At 40.7% G+C, this 21,464-nt stretch overlaps 1 protein-coding gene across 1 annotated transcript; it reads left to right on the top strand.

The window, feature by feature from the left end:
* The first annotated feature begins 940 nt into the window (after window positions 1-940).
* LOC146579544 (uncharacterized) lies at window positions 941-19,334 on the top strand. Its single transcript, XM_085263327.1, has 12 exons — window positions 941-961; window positions 6,819-6,953; window positions 7,039-7,226; window positions 7,415-7,552; window positions 7,723-7,861; window positions 8,063-8,243; window positions 8,459-8,600; window positions 9,111-9,254; window positions 17,092-17,148; window positions 17,478-17,518; window positions 18,259-18,335; window positions 19,224-19,334. The coding sequence occupies exons 2-12, from the start codon at window positions 6,834-6,836 to the stop codon at window positions 19,332-19,334; spliced, it is 1,338 nt and encodes a 445-aa protein (XP_085119453.1). The 5' UTR covers window positions 941-961; window positions 6,819-6,833.
* The last annotated feature ends 2,130 nt before the right edge of the window (window positions 19,335-21,464 follow it).

Raw genomic sequence — 21,464 nt, 5'->3', positions numbered from 1 at the left:
GGTCTGGTCTTCCTGGATTTCCGCCAACCCCTTCATGGTTGTGTGTTTATGGGATCCATCCTTTTGAGGTGACTAATCGGAGCCCAAATGCCATGACACTTGAACCCAGTTGGTGTCTCAGCAGTCACCGTGTCTGTCTCTGCTGCGAAGGATCCTCGAACATCTGTGACCTCGTCTGGTGTCTGTTCCTTTCTCTGTAAGAGACAGAAAACCAAAACACCTCTCTTCCTAGCCCTAATAATCTAATGTTGTTATCTACTGATCTTCTAGTGATTCAGAATTGGTTTAGAATATTCAGAATGTCCCAGGGACTTATTCTAATCATATCCTATGTGTGTGTAAGCGTGTTTGCATTTAGCCCTCTGCACTCAAAGCATTTCCTACACTTTATCAGTCCGGACCATCACGCCGAACGAAGCTTATGACCTTCAAAAGACCGAGTGCCAACTCATTATAAGCACATTTGCAAGGTGTGTCTGAAAATTATTAAAACCACTCATTTTAACAAAAGACCTCAAAAACAAATTAGCCATTTTTAATTCTAACATTTGCCCCCCAAAAATCATGTGTTTGCTTTCGCCTACTGTCCCACGGTTTCCTCTCCAGTGTGGTACTCATGAACACAGGCATTTTATCATCTAAATGCTATTCAGTTCATTTCAATGATTAATGCATAAACATGGAAATAATGATTTATGCTTCTCACTGGTTCTCTAAAAAAGTCCGGAAACCTTTTGGGTCACTATTAGCTTAAGCTTTACCATACCTAAGTTATTAAAACACAAATGAAGTCATAAAAATGTTCATATAATCCTTGTTTGATGTTAAAACTCAACTTCCCCCCCTTTTTTGACACATTCCCATGTGTCAAATCAACGGAGCTAGAAAATTAAAAGAAAAGGTTAGTGACCTCCTATCTTAGAAGGTATGAGACCTCCTCCTATCCAGTGTCTTTGCTCCAGTCCTGTCAGCCTGTGCCAGGGAATGAAATCAATTTAATTGTCATGTTAGATCTGTTCAACTCCTGGCTCCGCCCAGAGCCTGCGTCCGCAGAATTGCCAAGAAACAAAACCTGCATTAATATGAACTTCACTTGAATATGAACTTGTTGACTACTTTTGACACAGCAAAGGAACATGCTCTCCTTCTCGAGGACAGGCACTGACTCCCACTTATCTTCTGCAGCCAACTGTCCCTTATGGAGACACAACATTGCAGCTACAAGGTTTTGCAGATTGTTAAGTTTATCTGTGTAATGCTCTGAATCAGGTATGTAATATTAAATGAATGTCGTTTAATTAACTGCCACTACATAAAACTTAGCAAAAGATATAACTGAATAAAAGATCACAAAGAAAAGCATGATGTCAGTGTTATGTAAGCGCGTGCGGCCTTCTATGCTCGAAGTCACTCCAGTCCATAGATCAGCCAAACATCGCGCTGACTGTAGCTTTTAACCCTTATTAACTTGAGCACAACTCTATAATGAGCAACAAACTGCAATATGTATAAAAATGATCATGATTACACCTGCAATGAAAGATTATATGATTATCCTGACACCTGTGAATAGAAGATTAACCTGAGGTTATAACAATCACTGTAATACAAATGTTAGTATAATGCCAATAGCTTCAATAAATGATTAACGCAATGCCTGTTATATGATTCTGATGCAATAATAATGCTGATGCTAAAATAACAGTAAAACACCCCATTTTTATCCCGTTTATAAACTTGACACATAAACGTTCATCCATGCCTCTTTTAAATTTTATTTCCCCCTGTTTTTCCCTTACTGACCACAGCAGGGGAATCTTTGTCTTGATTCAGCCATGAATCCAGCTCACCTGATTCATCACTGAGCCCCACCGTGACTGGCATCTGACAGGGTGGTGCTGCATACTCTTCACCCTAGTCATTCAAAACTTTATTTGTAATATTATAATCAGCAAAATCAGCGTTTTAATTACAGGCATGCATCATTGTTTGCAAATCATAATTATAAAACTCAAAAACACGCTAAACAGGAAGCAAAAGTCCTCTGTGCGCTTCACAGCAGCCACCTCATTTGCATGTTCACACACAGTCTAAAAATAGCTCGCAGCGCTGCAGCTGCACGTCACACACAGTCTCACACAAAGCTCTGTTATTTTATATTACACAGACGTCTTATATTTACAATCACTGTAAGGCCTGACAGCTTTAGCGCCTACACAATTTTGACAAATTTAAGTTAATGGGTCCAACCGAAGAAAGTCCAACTTTTTTGTAATCAATTAACCAGTATCAGACTCTAACTGTATCTGGCCTAATCTCTAAAGTCCCTAACTCAATTTAACAGTGTCCAAAAAAGCGCAGATACCGTTACAAAAGGTAAGGAGACTCTAACTCCTAGCTTATTCCAGGATGCCCTGTACCCCACAGTTAAGCCAAACTGAACTAACCCTGTTCGCCGACAGGTCAAGGTCGCGCGTCCACGGCCAGGAGGGAGCGTAACCTCCGGGCTATGCGCTTCTTAGCAGACTCTAACTGCCATCCTATAATAATTTATAACATTTTGAAGCCACAGTCAGCACCCCAAAACAAGAGTCTGACTGAGGCAAGTGCCAAAGGTCAATGGAGACTCTAACTCACAAAATGACCACTCAGGTCCACTCTTATAACCAATTTGGACTCTAACCAACAAAATGACCAATTCCCTACCAAACTACTTGAGACTCTAACTCAATTTCGTGGGACTCTAACCCAGTATTTAAACTTTTCTTAGCAGACTCTAACTGCTTTAACGTCTTCTTAGCAGACTCTAACTGCTTTAACTCATGAGATTTTTCATCAAAATCAAAACAGACATCCACCAGTAATTTCAGCGAGTAGACTTTAATTTTATCATGTCCAATTTGGCACACTTTGGAAATAGATTCAACAGGTAGTGCCTTACCTTTGTATAAGCCGGCTTATGCCCACTCATGTCAGACCACTGGCTTGTGCCTGTCCGTTTGACAACCTTGGACCGTCCAAACCTCCAACTTCCACCCCAATACCACAGGACGAGCCCCCAAACTGTTACGGATTCAAATCCCACAATCCCACAATCCCACAATACAAAGCCCTGTACTGCAGACACGCTCCCTCTATGAGAGTCAGAAAGACACAAATCTGGCGCATTTACTGGAACAGTGGTGGAGTGGAGGATATAGAGGCCCAATAATAACATCCCAGTCACAACAGATAATACTATAAACCAAATAAATGCAGTGAATGAGGCAGGACTGAGCCCACAGATAGGGTGCTTAGCACATGCAATTAATTTAGCATCCCAAAAAGGAATTATATTGAGTAAGATGGGACGCTTCCTTGGGAGGATAAGGAAGGTGGTTTCCTACTTAGACAAAAGCTCAAGAGCTGCTCATGTGCTTAAGACCAAGCAAGTTATGCTACAGCTGCCTACTCATAAGCTCGTACATGATGTCACAACAGATAAAAACCTGAAGAAAAATGTCAGAGACATTGTCACCTTGTCTGATAATAATGTTAGAGTGGCAGAGGAGGTCCTCCAGCTGCTTAAACCACTCAAAGCGGTTACAACTCTGTTGAACACTGAAACTGCACCATCTGTGTTCATGATCCTGCCTCTGAAAACAAGGATCCTACAATCCATGGCCCCAAGTGAGGAAGACAGCGCCATCACGTCAAGTCTGCCATTAGAGAGGACCTGAAGCCCAGAAACACTTCCCCACCAACCCTACAGGACTACCTTCACAGATCTACTGCACTTGATTAAAGGTTCAAGTCCCTGTCTCACCTAAACCTTGCTCTATGCCTGAGGATATACAGTGATCTCACTACTGAGATTGTGAGCAGTCTTCGCACTGTAGACTGTGAAGAGGTAAAGAAAATAAATATTTTAAAACTATGTATTATTTATTTATAATGATGATGTTTAAGTTATTGCCCCATTTTAACATCTATGAAATATATATTAAAAATTTTTTTAATCTATGAAGTAACTTTCCCTGCAGGGTCAAGCAGCACCACCAGGAGCAGACACATGTCTTGTCAAAAGAAGTCGGCAATGGCGCAGCTTTTTGGCAAGACATTTGCACCAAAGGACATGGGCAGCAAGGCTTTTGCTGACACCATCAAAGAGGAGGTGGCATCCTATGTGGCTGCAAGTGGCATTCCAGTCAATGGTGATCCACTGACGTGGATGAAAAGCAATGACTGTAAATACCCTCACCTTGCCATGTTGGCAAGAGTCTAGCTTGTGGTGCCTGGCACTTCAGTGCCTAGCGAGAAAGTGTTCTCAACAGCAGGGGAGATAGTTACAGCACAGAGGTCTACACTCTCCCCAGAGAATGTAGAAATCCTCATCTTTTGAAAAAAAAATTGAAGTTATAGGCATACGTCTGCTTTGCTTTGTTTCTTCTTTTTTGATGTGGAGTGTTATTCATTCTCCATGTTCAAAGTAGGAAGGAATGATACCTAAATTGCATTTTAAGTTGTTTTTGATTGTGCCCACATTAAAGGAAATGATTATTATACCCTATTATGCACCTTAATTTGTTTTATATAATTGCGGGGAATGAGTTTTGAGTTGAATGTTTTTAATGGCCAAAAAGTATTTAAATAAAAAAACTGAGAGTTAAATTTTTCTTGTCTATTTCTTTTTTTGCTGATTCGTGACTCAAAACCGTGATCCGGACCGAACTGTGAGTTTTTTGATCCGTTGCACTACTAGTATTGACTGTAGTACATTTTACCATGCACAAGAGACACTAATGAAACATGGAGCTTGCACTCTCTGTGATCTGTTGTGAACAGAAGTAACTTTTGTTGTAAACACAACAAAAGTTGCTTACAATCACTTAAGGATCAATCAACCAATTATATCAAAATTAAATGGGAAACGGAGGCTAAAATCAACATATCAGAGGACAGTTGGTTAAATATATGCAGGACACAGATGGAAACTACTAGCTCGGGTTATTGGAGGGAATTCACGTGGAAAAATTTTATTAGGTTTTTTATAACACCCAAAATAAAATACAAACAAAAAGGTCAACTGACAGATGGACACTGCTGGAGAAACTGTGGGGAAAACATGGCAGATCATTTCCATATATTTTGGAAATGCCCAATAATCCTGTCATACTGGAGTGAATTGGTCAAATCAATTTACTTGGTGACTGGTCTCAAACTAAATTTCGATTTTTTGTACTGTGTACTTGGGCGATATCCCATCAGCAGCCTCCTTAAAGGACAAATACTTGATAAACATCCTGTTGGGAGCTGGCAAAAAAGCGCTTACCAGGAGGTGGCTGGAGAAAGAGCCCCCAACAAAGAAAGATTGGATAGGAATAATGGAGGAAATACATAGAATGGAAAAACTTACTTTTTTTTTTAACCTCAAAATGGACCAATTTCATAAAAACTGGAGGAAATGGGAGAGATTTGTTGAAGGTGGTAACATGGGATGAGATATTCACGCAACTACTGGAAGAAGGAAGGTCTGCTAAAGACGTTTTTTTTTTTTTCTTTTTTAAGGTAGTTTATAAAAGAGACTGGACCGAGCAGATCTGCGGGTCTCACTGTGCCATTATGTTATTGTTAGAGCGTAGTATCTTTGTTTGTTGGGGTTTTTTTTTCTCTCTCTTTTTTTTTTCTGGGGACGGGGGCGGGTTGTTTTTTTTTTTTTTTTTGTTTTTTTGTTTGTGTGTATTGCTAAATTAAAGTACCTTTTTATAAAAAAGCTTATGAGGTTCTCAGTGGCAGAATATAATCTGCAATAAGACGTTATTTCTTAGCAAAGCCAAAGGAAAATAAGAAGGTACAATCTGCACAGAAATGATCATTTGTGAGATATAGAATGAATTTGGATTTTACAATATTTTCCCTTCCTATTTTTTCTGTCTCCATATCAAAGCTGAATGATACAGGGCTGGCGGTCCATAAAGATGACTGGGGCTCAAATTTTGTATATCTATATGTAATTATGGGAAAAGAGGGATTTGTGTTTGGTCTAAACATACCATGAGAGTGAAGCAATGATCATAAGTTGTTTGTTTGGTTTTTTTTACTGTTTTTTTTTTGTTTTTGTTTTTTTCATGTGGATGACTGTCATAATTACAAAACTTTCAATAAAAAAAAAAAAAGAAGTAACTTTTGTTTCACAAAACCAATTGACACTGTGTTAATCACTATTACAACTGAAAGATTGGATTGCATTGCATTTATATAGCGCTTTTCGAGACCCTCAAAGCGCTTTACATTTCCACTATTCATTCACTCTCACATCCACACACACTGGAGGAGGCAAGCTACAGTTGTAGCCACAGCTGCCCTGGGGCAGACTGACCGAAGCGAGGCTGCCATACCACGCCATCGGTCCCTCTGGCCATCACCACTAGGCGATAGGTGAAGTGTCTTGCCCAAGGACACAACGACTGAGACAGACAGGGGGTTGAACTGGCAACCTTCCACAAACAAGATGAGCTCCCCAACCCCCTGAACCACGGTCGCCCCCCAAAAGATGAAATTAAAAACAAATGTTGTTTTGACAAATTCAAAACAACTTTGTTTAAATATAGTTGAAAATATACTCGTGCTTCTTGCAGGTGGTTTAGACAGCTGCATTCGGTGCAATACCCATCTGACTGTAATCTTTGAAAGACGTTTCCTCATTCCAGGTAATTTTCTGATTTACAAACTGAATCAACTTCCGTGTGGGAAAAAAACATCAGACAAAAGGACAGAGTGAAAGTGAGGCTGTCTTTGGATGTACAGGTGTTCTCAGTGATTTCTGCCTTTGTGCAAAGACACACACATTCATCATGTTGCTCTCTGAGACATCTTTGGTGCTGCTGATGGTTTGCGGCACTCAGGCTTCACATTTTTTAGGCACAGTCATGACCTACTACCCAAAGGACACTTTTGCAGATGGATCTGTCACAGTACGTACATTTTCTTTCTAAAATAATTTAGGGACTTGAAAAATTTAAAATGTTAGGTAAACACTTTGTGGCTGTAACTCTACAGGTGACCATTCGGTATAAACTGAACTTCCACGACTGCACACATGGTGATATATGGAGTTGCCTCAGTGGTGATTGTGGGACTGGAACCTACACACTATATGTGGTAAAACAGGAGAGCAGTGGAGACTGGTGTCAGAGAGAGGGAATCATGACTCGACGGGTTTCCAGCAACGCTCCGTTTGAACTTTGGTGAGTGTACAACAGGAAAAGGTAATTTGTTACAACATTTTTTAATTGCCATTGAAGGGCGACAAAACAACTTCCCCAAAACATCAGCAGCTCCACTAAACAGTCTTTTTGATGAGTGACACATGGTAAACTAATAATTTACTAAAACATGTTATGTTCAGACTTTGAAAACTGAATTTTCTATCAAGGTTGAATAGTGGTAACTGGATATCAAACATCAATAACATCATATCATGGACAGCCGTGACTCGGGTGGAACTGAGGAACCGGTCTGACATCAGCAAAGCCAACACATCACCTCAGACCACCATCCTACCAGCTGTGAGGTAAGCCCACTTTATGTGTGTATCTTTGTTATAAATCTAGTTTTCTTTTACATTTCATATTTTTCATTTATCCTTTTCATTTTCAATTAATTTAACAAAGTATTTATCACCCGTCCGTTACATTAAAATGAATACAGCAAATAGAGCTACAATCTTTGTTTCTCTCTCAGAGTTCCTTCAAACTGTCAGAGAGATTTCAGCCTGTTGATGTTTGACCCTGATGGAGACGAAGTTAAATGCAGATATGGAAACTCTGCACTCTCAGAGTGTAACCCCTGCACTCCACCCTCTGTCCTCAGCCTCTCATCGGTGAGCAATGATTGTTACTCTCATGTCAGATGAGACAGGCAAAGACTAAAAGCTTTTTAATTGAATTACAATTGATATCGATTTGGTAGAAGTGAAAGTTTGTCCAAAAGAAGTAGCAGTTATTTATAGCCCTCAATTTAATTACATGACAGAAAACATTTTGGTTATTTTAACTTCAAGCCCATTTTCGTCCTCTTGCAGTCGTCTTGTACTCTGTCATTCAGCCCCACCAGCAGCAGTAATGAAGGTTCGTATGTAGTACAGCTGGTGATGGAGGACTTCCCCAGACAGACCATCACTCTGACTCAAACCAGCGGGACACAAACAATAATAACTACCAACGATGCCATCAGCAAAATACCGATTCAGTTTGCTTTGAAAGGTACCTATATACGTTTCATTATCTTACAATGAAAGCACTAAAGAGCTGCTGCTGATGAACTTAGTGCTCGGCCTGATGTACAGAGATGTTTGACCACCAGTGTCATCGGGACTGATTCTCTGGACCAACAAATATTAATCTGTCCAGCAGATATTTTACTGTGGATCATCTTTGCATCCTGTGAGAATCACCTTAACTTCTCTGTATTCTTCCAGTTGATCCTGCAGTTCCATCCTGCACAGAAGGACTCTTTCTGCCCAAGTTTCTTCCTCCAACACCAGCCAACGGAGCTCAGCTCTACAACAATGTCAGTCAGACTCTGGAAATTAACATCACTGCAGAGGCACTTAACTCCATGTAAGTAAAACACAGTTAAAGACTTTGTCTGAATATATAAAAGTTTAAATATTTCATTCAGGGCAGCCTCTGGGTAGACATGAGAAATAGTCCTAGAAGTCTGAATCTATCAGAAATGAGTGATGTGAAAATCAAAACTATTTTTTAGTTTATCAGGTTACATATGTGAGATGATCTTTATTATTACAAAACTCCAGTGCTGATGTACAAGATTACAGTCAGACGTCAAGTTAGACGACACAGTAAGTGAAAAACAGCCAAGACAATACAGATTTAAGGACATAAATACAAAAAGATTAGGTAAAACAACAGTAAACATTGAAAGTAAGGCAACATGAAACACTTCCAAGGTTGGTTGGTATATGCAAAAAATCAAAACAAAAAACAAGCATGGCCTAATAAAAGCTGTGCTCTAGTTGGGAAACCAAAGAAATATGCTCCTTTTGTAGTCGCGGAGATATTGAAAAAAAGAAACACAATTTGACGAGTTTTTGATTTTGTCTTTTGAAGGATCTCTGAACTGCTCTACAGTGGGCCATACAAGTTAATCAACAGTGCATCAGGACCTGGACAGTTCACCCTGAGATGGGCACCATCTGAGAGCGAAGACGGACAAAGCCTCCCCATCTGTTTTGTTGTCCAGGCCGTTTCTGGGTCAGTCTCATATTTCATATAAATGACTCTGTAGAAAGTTATAGCAGCTGAAATTCCTGAAATGAAAAATTTTCAAAGTCACACCTCCAAATCTGAGGCCATGGTTCTCAGCCGGAAAAGGGTGGAGTGCTCACTCCGGGTCGGGGATGAGTTCCTGCCCCAAGTGGAGGATTTCAAGTATGGCCACGAGCTGTGGGTGACCGAAAGAACGAGATCGCGGATACAAGCGGCAGAAATGAGCTTCCTCCGAAGGGTGGCTGGCCTCTCCCTTAGAGATAGGGTGAGAAGTTCGGCCATCCGGGAGGGGCTCAGAGTAGAGCAGCTGCTGCTCCACATCGAAAGGAGCCAGCTGAGGTGGTTCGGGCATCTGACAAGGCTGCCCCCTGGGCGCCTCCTGGGTGAGGTGTTCCAGGCATGTCCCACCGGGAGGAGGCCCCGGGGCAGACCCAGGACACGCTGGAGAGATTATATCTCTCGGCTGGCCTGGGAACGCCTTGGTGTTCCCCCGGATAAGCTGGAGGAGGTGGCTGGGGAGAGGGAGGTCTGGGCCTCTTTGCTCAAGGTTGCTGGCCCCGCGACCCGGCCTCGGATAAAGCAGATGAAGATGGATGGATGGATGGACATTTTAACTTGTTGCTGAAAAAGTTTCCTGTTTTAAGGATTGTTCCATCATTAGAAGTCAGTTAGCTCTCCTTTGAGTCAATAAACATTTTTTTTTATCTTTTGAGATTACGATTGTAGTGAGGAGACAAAATGAAAACCAGGAAGCTGATAACAAGAGAAAAACAGCTCTTACATATATTATCATGCTTTTTACAACTACATGAATGCACTATTGCTGTGTGATTTATTACCATTACTGAAGGTTACTCACTTACCAATACCAACTAAATTTTTGAATCTTAATATAAAACGAATAACAGTGGGATGGACATTAGGTAAGGCTGCACTTTTTGCATTGATCTTGTATAGAAAACTATTTCGGTATCAGTAATATGTTTTCTTTTTGTCTGTCAATAATCATGTGTAACTGCACATGATTATTTGCAGGTAGCAGGTTGTTAATGCTATCCATCAAGTCTAAAAACAGCATGTTAATACTGGAGATCCTAAAGGCTGCTCCAAAAATGATCAGATTATATTTTAAATATTTGTTCAAATCAAATTAGTTTCAATTATCTTTTTTTAAAGAAATCTACTACATCATGTGTCATTTTTTTATGTCATGTGTCATTTCCATTGCAAATATTAATTACAGTTAAATTAAGAGGGGACGGCAGTAAAAACTCCGGAGCTGTGATATCATCATGTACACTGCTGTTCCAATTGTGGAATGATCGCACTGCGTTCTCGGAAAGTCCGGACTCCCGTGTGAACTTATGAAGTCCAGACCAGCAAGAACACGAGTACGGACTCAAGTACATGAGTATTTAGAAACGGCCTAACAGTCTGCAGTCTATGAGCTAACCTCAGCTAACGCCAGCTAACAATGTTAGTAATCAGAGAAACTGTATTAATCCCAAATAGAAATTGGGTTGTTTTTTTTTTTGTTTGTTTGTTTGTTTGTTTTTGGGGGGGGGTATTTTTTTTATAAAAGGCTGCGAATCCTACTCGAACCTGGGCCAGCCGCTCTCAGCCATGTGATATGTAATTACATGCGGATCCAACTGAGCTAAACCTGCGCCTGACTGTGTTTAATCACCAAATTGGAGAAGACATAGAGAGGGGATAGCCTAACATACGAAACAGGAAATGACCACTGTGTATTCCATTTATTTCAACAAAGTAGCTGTATTCCGATTACCACCTATTTAAACGTTAACAGGATACAGTTATATTATATTATATTTTGTATTTTGTATTTTAAATACGTAACGCTGGTACATGTATTTCGTTACTCCCTAACACTGCTTTTAGAAAGAGAAAAAGAGAAAAAAAGATTGAAGAAGATTCATGGATGTAGTGAAGGAAGACATACATAGGGTTGGTGTGACTGAAAAGGATGTTAGAAACATAGGAGGCAAATCTTCTGCTGTAGTGACCAGTAGAATAGAATAGAATAGAATAGAATAATCCTTTAATTGTCCCACAAGGGGAAATTTGGGTGTAACAGCAGCAAGAAAGACACATATACAAACAAACATACACATTTTTTACATATTTACATCAAGGACAATGGTTACCAAAAACAGAGTACTGTACTGTTATTAAATTAAATTAAATTAAATACAGATAAGAGGCAAACCCTGGTTATAGTGTGAATTGGTTGATAAAATAGTGCCAAGTTACAGCGCTGATGTAAACATCTATGTTTGTTGGGAGCAGTTCTGATTGTACAGTCTGACAGCTGCAGGGAGGAAGGACCTGCGGAAATGCTCCTTCGTGCATCCAGGATGCAGCAGTCTGTCACTGAAGGAGCTCTGCAGTTCAGCAACATTTACATGCATGCATGGGGTGGGAGACTCTGTCCAACAGAGATGTTATTTTGGCCAGAGTCCTTCTGTCTCCCACCACCTGCACTGGGGTCCAGGGTGCATCCCAGTACAGAGCTGGCCTTCCTGATGAGTTTATCCAACCTCTTCCTCTCAGCTGTCAATAAACAGCAGCTCCAACATACAACACTGTAAAAAATTACAGATGCCACCACAGAGTCATAGGTCTTTAAAAGCGCTCCCTGGACTCCAAATGACCTCAGCCACCTCACCAGGTAGAGTCTGCTCTGACCCTTCTTGTATAGAGCATCTGTGTTGTGGCTCAAGTCTAGCTTATTATTCAGGTAAACACCCAGGCACCTATACAAGTCCACTATCTCAATGTCCACTCCCTGCATGTTCACCGCTGTCAATGTGGTCGGTCTGCGTCTCCGGAAGTCCGCCACCAACTCCTTGGTTTTTCCAGTGTTGATCAGCAGGTGGTTCTGCTGGCATTGGTCCACAAAGTCCAGAGTTCACTGTCTGTACTCCTGTGATGAGGCTGACTATGACAGAGTCGTCAGAGAACTTCTGTCGGTGGCAGCATGGGGAGTTGATGGAGAAGTCTGCAGTGTAGAGGGTGAAGAGGAACGTCTTTGGTACCAGTACCACACAGGATGTCTTCCACAGCTGTGGTACTTTCCCCAGTGACAGGCACAGATTGAACAGAAGTCCTGAGATGAAAGACAGGCAGTTCCTGAAGATGAGGGAAATGGCAGCAGGGGGGACGGTGATGGGGGAGGGGTGGGTGGTTGATCAAACCTATTCAAATATTTATTTAGGTTATTCACCCACCCCAAGTCTCCTGCAGCCTGGGGGGTTGGTTTTTGTCTTGAGATTGTCTTCAGGCTGTTCCAAACCCCTCTGATGTTGTCCTGTTGCAGCTGCTCTTCCATCTTCCTCCTGTAGTTTTCCTTTTCTTGCCTTATCTTCCATTTCCAGCTGACTGTCACAACACTGAATTTTTTCCAAGATGGCGACACGTAAACTCTCGCCGTAGCGTCTCCCTCTGGACTGAAATAGGGCTTTGGGCAAAGCGGGCCGGTCTAAATACTGACTCTGGGTAGGCAAACCTGAGTCTACCGTGTCCGCCTCCATCTGGACTCTGGATTGATGGGCCGGAGCCTGCCAGTGCCTACTGCGTCTACTAGATTCCTGGGAGGGCAGGCTGGGCCCTGCCCTGTCCTCCTTGTCCTCCCCCGCTCGGACTTGGAGCTAGCACTGTTTGGAGCTAGCTCGGACTGTTGCGTCCCCCAGACTCGGAGCAAATCAGGCCGGAGCCCGCTGCATTTCCCGGACTCAGAGCTGGCAGGCTGGAGCCGGCTACATTGTCCGTATTTCGAAGCTAACGAAGCCGGAGTATGCTACACCACCCGGACGCGGAGCTAACAGGACGGAGCCTGCTATACTGCCTGGACGCAGAGTTAACAGGCCGGAGACTGCTACACCGTCCAGACACGCAGCTAACAGGCCGGGCTGGAGCCTGCTACGACGCACCCCCATCTGATCCCCGGATTGCTTAGTCCACCTCCGCTCGGATTCGGAGCTAATAGGTTGGAGCCTTTTGTATTCACCCCCATTTTGGACCCTGGGCTATCATTATGAAGACGAGGACACTTATCGAAGCTTTATTGTGTATATTCGTGGTTTGGGACTTGGGACATTGCGGTGCTCTTTGGGTGAGAACTGCAGAATATGAGCTGAGTATGGGTGAAACTTATTTTAGTGGCACTAGGTCAACTGTAGAAGTGCACCTGGAGTCACCAACGATTCATTTGGCTCTGGTTGTTAGCTTAAATCGATATGAAGTATTACCCAAATTACAAGGTTCTCTTGTTCTGTATAATCTTTCATTTTCACTTAAGAAAAAGCAGTATTTGTCGTTAACATCTGCAAAGTACGAAAATGCTTTTAAATGTAATATGAAACGAAGGTTAATGATGATTGTTTTACTTTTACTTATATCCGGAGATGTGCAACCAAATCCTGGACCTGAGTTGAAAAGTGTCCAGACCCCTGCCGATTTTAAATCTCAGCCAGGGTTAAAATGTGTTCATCTAAACGTACGCAGTTTATTACACAAGATGGACTTGGTCAGAATTTGGGCGAAATTGACAAACGCGTATATTGTGATTATCTCCGAAACTTGGTTGTCCAAATCTATTACAGATGATGACATCAACATAATGGGATACAATCTTTATCGTACAGATAGGCCTAGGAAAGGTGGAGGCGTAGCAATTTATGTTAAATCAAGATATGAAGTATCCATTGTTTTATCTGAATCTATTCCTAAACAAATGGAATTCTTGGCTTTGAATATTAAAATAGTAAAGTCTCTCTCTATAACAGTTGTTGGGTGCTATAGGCCTCCGTCTGCTGTAAAGGAAACTTTATTATCTCTAAAGCATCTTCTGTCCAAATTAAATTATAATGAACTTCTATTGGCCGGAGACTTGAACTGGGACTGGCTGAATATAGCTTCTGATGAATTTAAATCTGTGACTCTGTTAATCTTAGCCAGTTGGTCAACCTACCTACAAGGCCAAATATAAAGAGTCCTGACAAATCTACTTTGATTGACCTAATTCTAACAAATGTCCCTCATAAGTTCCTGTCTCTAGGCGTGTTCTGTAATGATTTAAGCGATCATTGTGTAGTTGCTACTTGTAGGAACACTAAAATCCCTAAATGTAAACCGCGTATCATCTGTAAAAGAAATTTTAAAATATTTAATGAGCAAGCGTTTCATTATGACTTGTCCATGGTAAATTGGGAAAATGTGAGTCTGATACCAGACATCCATCTGGCTTGGGCTTATTTTAAAGAAATTTTTATGAAGATTTTAAATAAGCATGCACCTGCCAGAAAATTTAGGGTCAAGGGACGGGAGAACCCTTGGTTTTCATCGGAATTATCAGAGTCCATCCATCAGCGCAACGTGGCATGGGCAAAAGCTAGGAAAAACGATTCCCTGACTGACTGGTTAGATTTCAGGAAATTAAGAAACAAATGCACAACACTTATCAAGAAGGCTAAGTCAGAATATTATTTATCTGTTACTACAGAAAACCTGAATAACCCTCAGAAATTTTGGAAAGTAATTAAGTCTTTATCTATAAATAAAATATCACAGGCTCTTCCAAAATTCATTTTAAAAGATTCTGTCCCAGTTGATGACAGAACTGAGGTCTTAAATAGCTTTAACAAGCACTTCGTAGCTACTGGTTTTTTATTTAACTCTGTTGGAGCAGCCCCCATGATTCCCTGCACAGAACCCCAAACATATTTTGGGGAGCTTTTTGATTTTTCTCCTTTTTCTGTCCAGGAAGTGCATAAAGCTCTTAAAGCCTTAGATCACAGGAAACCCCCAGGGCCAGACTTAATAGAGCCCTATTTTTTTGAAAATAGCAGCTGATTACATTGCACAACCTCTTACGATCCTTTTTAATCTTTCAATCCAAAATAAAGAAATTCCACTTGTTTGGAAGTCTGCTTTTGTTACGCCAATATTAAAAGGAGGCGACCCGGCCATTCTGACTAATTACAGGCCAATATCAAACTTGTGTGTCTTGGCAAAAGTCCTTGAGTCTCTCGTCAGTGAGCAATTAAAAGAGTTCTTGTACTCTAATGAAGTTCTCTCAAAACTGCAATCTGGGTTCAGAAAACAGCATAGTGCTGTTACTGCTGCCACAAAAGTGATAAATGACATACTTGTTGCTCTTGATAAAAAACAGCACTGTGCTTCTCTCTTTATCGACCTGTCAAAAGCTTTCGACACTGTGGATCACGCCATCTTAAAGCATAGGCTTCTTTCTTTGGGGCTGTCTAGACATGTCGTCTCCTGGTTCACTAACTATTGGAGTGACAGGACTCAATGCATTAAATGTGAAAATCTGTGCTCAGAACTTTTGAATATTCACACTGGGGTGCCACGGGATTCAATTTTAGGACCTCTGTTGTTCATCATGTATATAAATGATTTGGGACAAAATGTGTCCAATGCTAGTATGCATTTTTATGCTGATGACACAGTTATTTATTCCTTTGGCTCAAACCTTGAAAAGGCAATAGAATCTTTGCAGAAAGCTTTCGACGTGGTCCAGCACACACTTCTGGAGCTGAAATTGGTTCTCAATGCTGAAAAGACAAAGCTAATGTTGTTTTCAAACATAAAGAGATTTTTTCAAACTGTCCCTTTGGTGTCCACTCTTGAGGGAAACCTCATAGAAGTGGTGCATACGTATAAATATCTTGGCTTTTTAATTGATGATTCTCTGACCTTTAAATCTCACATAGACAATCTTGTGAAAAAACTCAAACTAAAACTGGGATTTTTCTTTCGAAACAAATTTTGCTTTTCTTTTGAGACAAAAAAGCATCTTGTAAATGCCACATTTTTATCTGTTTTAGATTATGGTGATCAGCTGTACATGAATGCTTCCGCCCAGTGTCTTCATAAGATTGACTCAGTATATCATGCCTCTTTACGGTTTATTACAAACTGTAGGGCCTTGACCCATTGTTGTGATCTGTACGCTTGAGTGGGATGGCCTTCGTTGTCCTCCAGGAGGTTTGTTCACTGGTGCATCTTTATTTATAAGGCCCTGCTTGGACAAATGCCCACCTACATTTGCGATCTGCTCACACGGAGGAGTACTGTTTCTTACAGCCTGCGTTCAAGTGATCTTTTTTTGCTCAGTGTTCCATTTGCAAGAGTCCGGATTTAGCGCGGTTAGCCACGACTCTGTGAAGCACATCAGGCTGCACTCCCTGTAGCTCCGCTGATGTCGGGTTAGAGCCGCCAGTTCATCCACTTTTTTGGGGAGCATTCTCACATTCCCCATAATAACAGATGGAATCGCAGGCTGGTACCTCCTAACCTTACTGCGACGCCCGATCCCGGCCCAAGTGCCGCGTCTCATCCTCCTCACGTCGCGGGGGATGCTGGCTCACTTGGCGCTAGGCGGAACAGCAGCGGTCGGACATCCACGCGCTCTCCGGAAACAGATGCCGTAAAAAATGTGATAAAAAAAACAATTGTCCATAAAATTCTAAGCTCTGTTGCAGAGTAGTACAGCCCTCAATAAAAAAAAAAAAAAAACAAGAACAAGAAACACAATAACAATAAAAAAAGAGAAAAAAGGACTCGGTCAGGTCGGAGCTGCTGATACTGGCTGCCAGCTCGGAGTGGCGCCAGAAATAAGTAAGGGGTACAGTAAGGGGTGCAAGTATTAGAAAGCAGCCAGTTTGAAAACCACCATGTCGTAAAAGCATGCTCAATTAAGATAGAAAGTATCAGTGCTTAGGTGACTTGAAGATATCATGGCATCAGAGGCCTATATTAAACTTACTTATTTTTACAGTGGAACCAAGTATCACTCAGAGCTTCGATGTGTCACTGTGACTGTTGCAAACGGTGAGTAGAGCCTTTCACCATTTCAGCCACATTTTAAATTGAATTTACTGAATCAGTGTAACTGAGTTATAACATCTAATTCTGACTGTTTATAGGACCAATAATAACGACAACAACTACCACCAGTACTCCAACTACTGAACCTGCAACAACTACTACCGATACTCCAACTACTACCGATACTCCAACTACTGAACCTGCAACAACTACTACCAGTACTCCTACTATTTTCCCTGCAACAACTACTACCAGTACTCCAACTATTGTACCTGCAACAACTACTACCGGTACTCCAACTATTGTACCTGCAACAACTACTACTAATACTCCAAGCACAACTCTTCCTACATCAACTACACCCAGTGAACCATCTTGTGAGTATGAATAAAATGAGGTGATGTTTTTATAGTTACTCTGTCTCAGTGTAACAATTATTAATCTCACCTTAATTCATGTCTATTGATTGCTGGTCACACCAAAACAGTAAAATTCACGTCAGTTTTATATCACTACATAATACCCTCATGTCACAATTTGTAAATCCAGCAAAATACTTTTGAGGTATGCTGAGTGAATTTTGTAGCATTGACTAACTGCATACAAAATCCAAACTCCAAAATAAAGGCATGAGCTGGCCAGAAAAACACAATGATTGTCTTTGAAATCAACAGTGTCAATTAGTGAATAAACTTAAGATCAGCAAAGTAAGAAATATACAATCACAATCAAAATGCCAGCAGGAATGAAATCGATTACTAGGTAAAGCCAACTAAGCCTTGGTGGATGAACACAGGCTCGTTCAACAACAAACACAAAACAAATTTGTTTGATATAAAAGTCTTTAAAGTGTGTACCCAAAGATACACGGATTGATTTTACATTGTCACATTCTGGAGTTATTAAGCCATTTGTGTTTAATGTGTCATGGAGGACAACATGGAAGACACAATCTCTCATTACTAACACAAAATAGGAAAAAAATATTTGGTCTGAATTAAAAAAATATCAACAGAATTGAGGTTGCTTTGAAACGTTGATAAATGCAACTACTTGCAGTAACTTTAGCGCAAAGTGATTTCTATTGAATTCTAACATGTTGCATTCTTCTGTTTAGATGTTGCAGTTTTGCAAATGAAGATGACCTCTTTGGTGGACTTGTCTAAAATTGATAGAGATACCTTCCTTACACAGGTAAGTATATTTTTATTTATTCAGAAATTCTATCAGAGCGTCAAACAATTGCACCATAAAAAGTTTATCGACAACAAATTACAGGGAATGCACCCATTATCCCCACTGACTCATAAGGATAAAGGGAATGAGGGCAGGCTCCTTATTACACTAAATGGTAAAAATACCGGGCCACTAACACGTTAAAACTACAGGAGCCGATCTCTCAAAAAACCATGAAATGACAACTTCATAACATGAAGCTCCAGGTGCACAGTTTTTCTGCTGATGTGCCCCAGAATCTGGCAACCCTCATCTGTAACGTTATGTGGTCTGACACTTTGTGACTGAGTTGCTGTGATTTTTAACAACTTCCACTCTGTAATGATACCACTTACAGTTGATCATGGAATATGTAGGAGGGATGAAATTGTTTGACTTGTTGCAGCAGTGGGGTCTCATTTTAGTGTGTGTGTGTGTGTGTGTGTGTGTGTGTGTGTGTGTGTGTGTGTGTGTGGAATACCCGACTTCAAAAATTTCCACAATAAGCTAGGATGCAAGTAAACAAAAATTCGCAACCAAATTCCTCTGCAAAACTGTTGCATACAAAACTGCTATCATAATTTAAAGAATATGCCTTTTCATTGGACAGCGATTCCTTTGGGTGAGCATGTCTAATATCCCACTCTGAGAAATGACTGCATGGGGCCATACTATGAACTGAATAATCATCCTAATTTACTCCACAGTGTTCACACATGATAGACATGCACAACCACAAAAGTACATATTTCAACATAAAAATAGTTTCTGTGAGCAGAGTTTTGTAAAACCTTTGCTACTTCTTTCTTACATTTATAAAAGAAATCAGTGATCATATCTCTCGCTCTTCTTTTTTTCTCTCTGTAGATCAAAAATTTTCTTATATCCATAGGGCTGCCCCAACACATGATCATCCAACTCATAAGCAGCAAACCACAGATTGGTGGAACTACAGCGCCCTCTACTGGCACAACATGAGCATCTATTGACAGCTTCAAGAGCTTTTTCATTTCAGCTGCTGAATGAAGTTTTGGCTTCACTGTTATTTAACACACATTTTTAATAATTAAGTTCACTTCTCAAGAGCAGCTTTTAAAAGCAACACGTTAGCCTGACTCTCCAGTTCTATAATCTAAAATGAATTAATTTGTGCTTAGAAATTGTTAGATTAAATATTATTTTTGGTGTGACTATCCTTAGTCTAGAACTGATACACTCATTATCCACAACTGGAAAACACGAAGAACAGCTCAGATAAAATAATTATAGTGGAAGATTTTAACATTAATTGATGCTGATAATGACAACCTCACTTTCTGAAAACTGTTAAATATCCCAATTCTTTGATCTTTGGGCTGAAGGAAGAACAACACTTGGTGTATAAGTGCTCAATCAACAATCTCTTTATTCCATACAATTCTCTTTATTCCATACAACACTTTGAGCATAAACGGCTGGAGGGGAGATGTGGACAGCAGGGTGTCTGCCAGATCTCGAATGTCTGACCATTTCTCACGTTCTTATAGCTTCAGCCCCCCTCCAAAGTCATAAAACCTAAACTTCCACATTCTTTCTCTCTCAGTGAGCCTAAGTTATGACATTGGCTTCCTGTGCAGTATGTTCTGTTCTTTCTAATCAGACAATTAAGGCCATGATCCTCTGAAAACAGCATTTCTTATAATTCAGCAGTATAATGCATCATAAAACAGTGTAATGATTTCACAATCTTTAATCCAAGGTATAATGTGGCCTATAGCCGTATAATGATTCAACAATTCTTCAATTAGAAGTCTAAGGTGGCATAAGATAGTATAATAATCTCACAAAATACTGTAACAAAATTTAAACAAGCGCTTCCTCCTTTGTTACCTTCTTCAATGCCATGTGTTAACACGTGTTACTCTGTAAAAAAGAAAAAAAAAGATCTTCCCTAAAGCTAGAAAATCTTACTGCTCATCACTGTTAGAAGAAAGTAGGAACAAGCCTTGGTTGGCTCAACAGAGCTCTGATAGCGAAAATCTGTTTAAAAAGTTGTACGTTATTTACAAGTTTCTGACCACTTATAAAATGTGTTCAATGTGCTGCCCATGGTGTTGGATTGTCAATGCAACCCTCTTCTCCCACTCTTCACACACTGATAGCAACACCGCAGGAGAAATGCCAGCACAGGCATCCAGTATCCGTAGTTTGAGGTGCTGCAGATCTCGTACCATAGACAATATCCTTCAGATGACCCCAAAGATAAAAGTCTAAGGGGGTCAGAAACTGTTCATCTAGGAATGCTCGGACCTGGCGCCCATAATGTGGTGGTGCACCATCTTGCTGGAAAAACTCAGGGAACGTGCCAGCTTCAGTGCATAAAGAGGGAAACACATCATCATGTAACTGTAGTTAACCTCTGACATGTCAATGGCTGTGAACAAAGAGAAACTTGTAAATAACTCATGAAAGAATAAAGTTACGTTGAAACCAAGCACACCATTGTTTTTCTTGTGCCATTAACAATAAGTTTGATGTGTCACATGGCCCTCTTCCTATTGAAGAAACAAAAGTTGTATCCAAGATGGCCGACTTCTAAATGGCCACCATGGTCACCACCCATCTTGAGGAGTTTGTCCCCTCACATATACTAATGTGCCACAAACAGGACTTTAATATCACCAACCATTCCCATGTTATTACGGTGTATCCATATAAATGGCCCACCCTGTACTATAGAATCATGAGGCGTATGAGAGAAAAAATTCAATGGGTCATGCAGCACCCTCTGGTGGTTGCGCTGTGTGTGTTTGTTGTTGCAGCTTGGGAATAAACAGAGTCACCACGTTAAGACAGAGCCGTCCCAGTCTCATTAATATTGCTGCTATCATACACCCGAGATTTACCAAAACAAGAGAAAGATGTGAACTACGGTGTGTACAAGACTGCCAAACTGAAAGATTTTTTTTTAAACCAAAGATTCTCACTACCTGGACCATGCAGCAGATTTACCCTCCCATAATTTTTTCGAACGTTCCTATATTTGATCATTTTTACACACAGGAGGAGAGCTGTTGTTAGGACAATCAGGCACAATGGGACTTCTACCAAAAATAGCAGCTGGATTGA

This window comes from Mchenga conophoros, linkage group LG3, assembly GCF_057382185.1.
Source record: "Mchenga conophoros isolate Kocher_MC1m ecotype Shallow Benthic linkage group LG3, M_conophoros_male_GT1.1, whole genome shotgun sequence".
NCBI classification, from domain to species: domain Eukaryota; kingdom Metazoa; phylum Chordata; class Actinopteri; order Cichliformes; family Cichlidae; genus Mchenga; species Mchenga conophoros.
The sequence above is the reverse complement of the archived record's forward strand: the minus strand, read 5'-3'. Positions and strand labels throughout refer to the sequence as shown.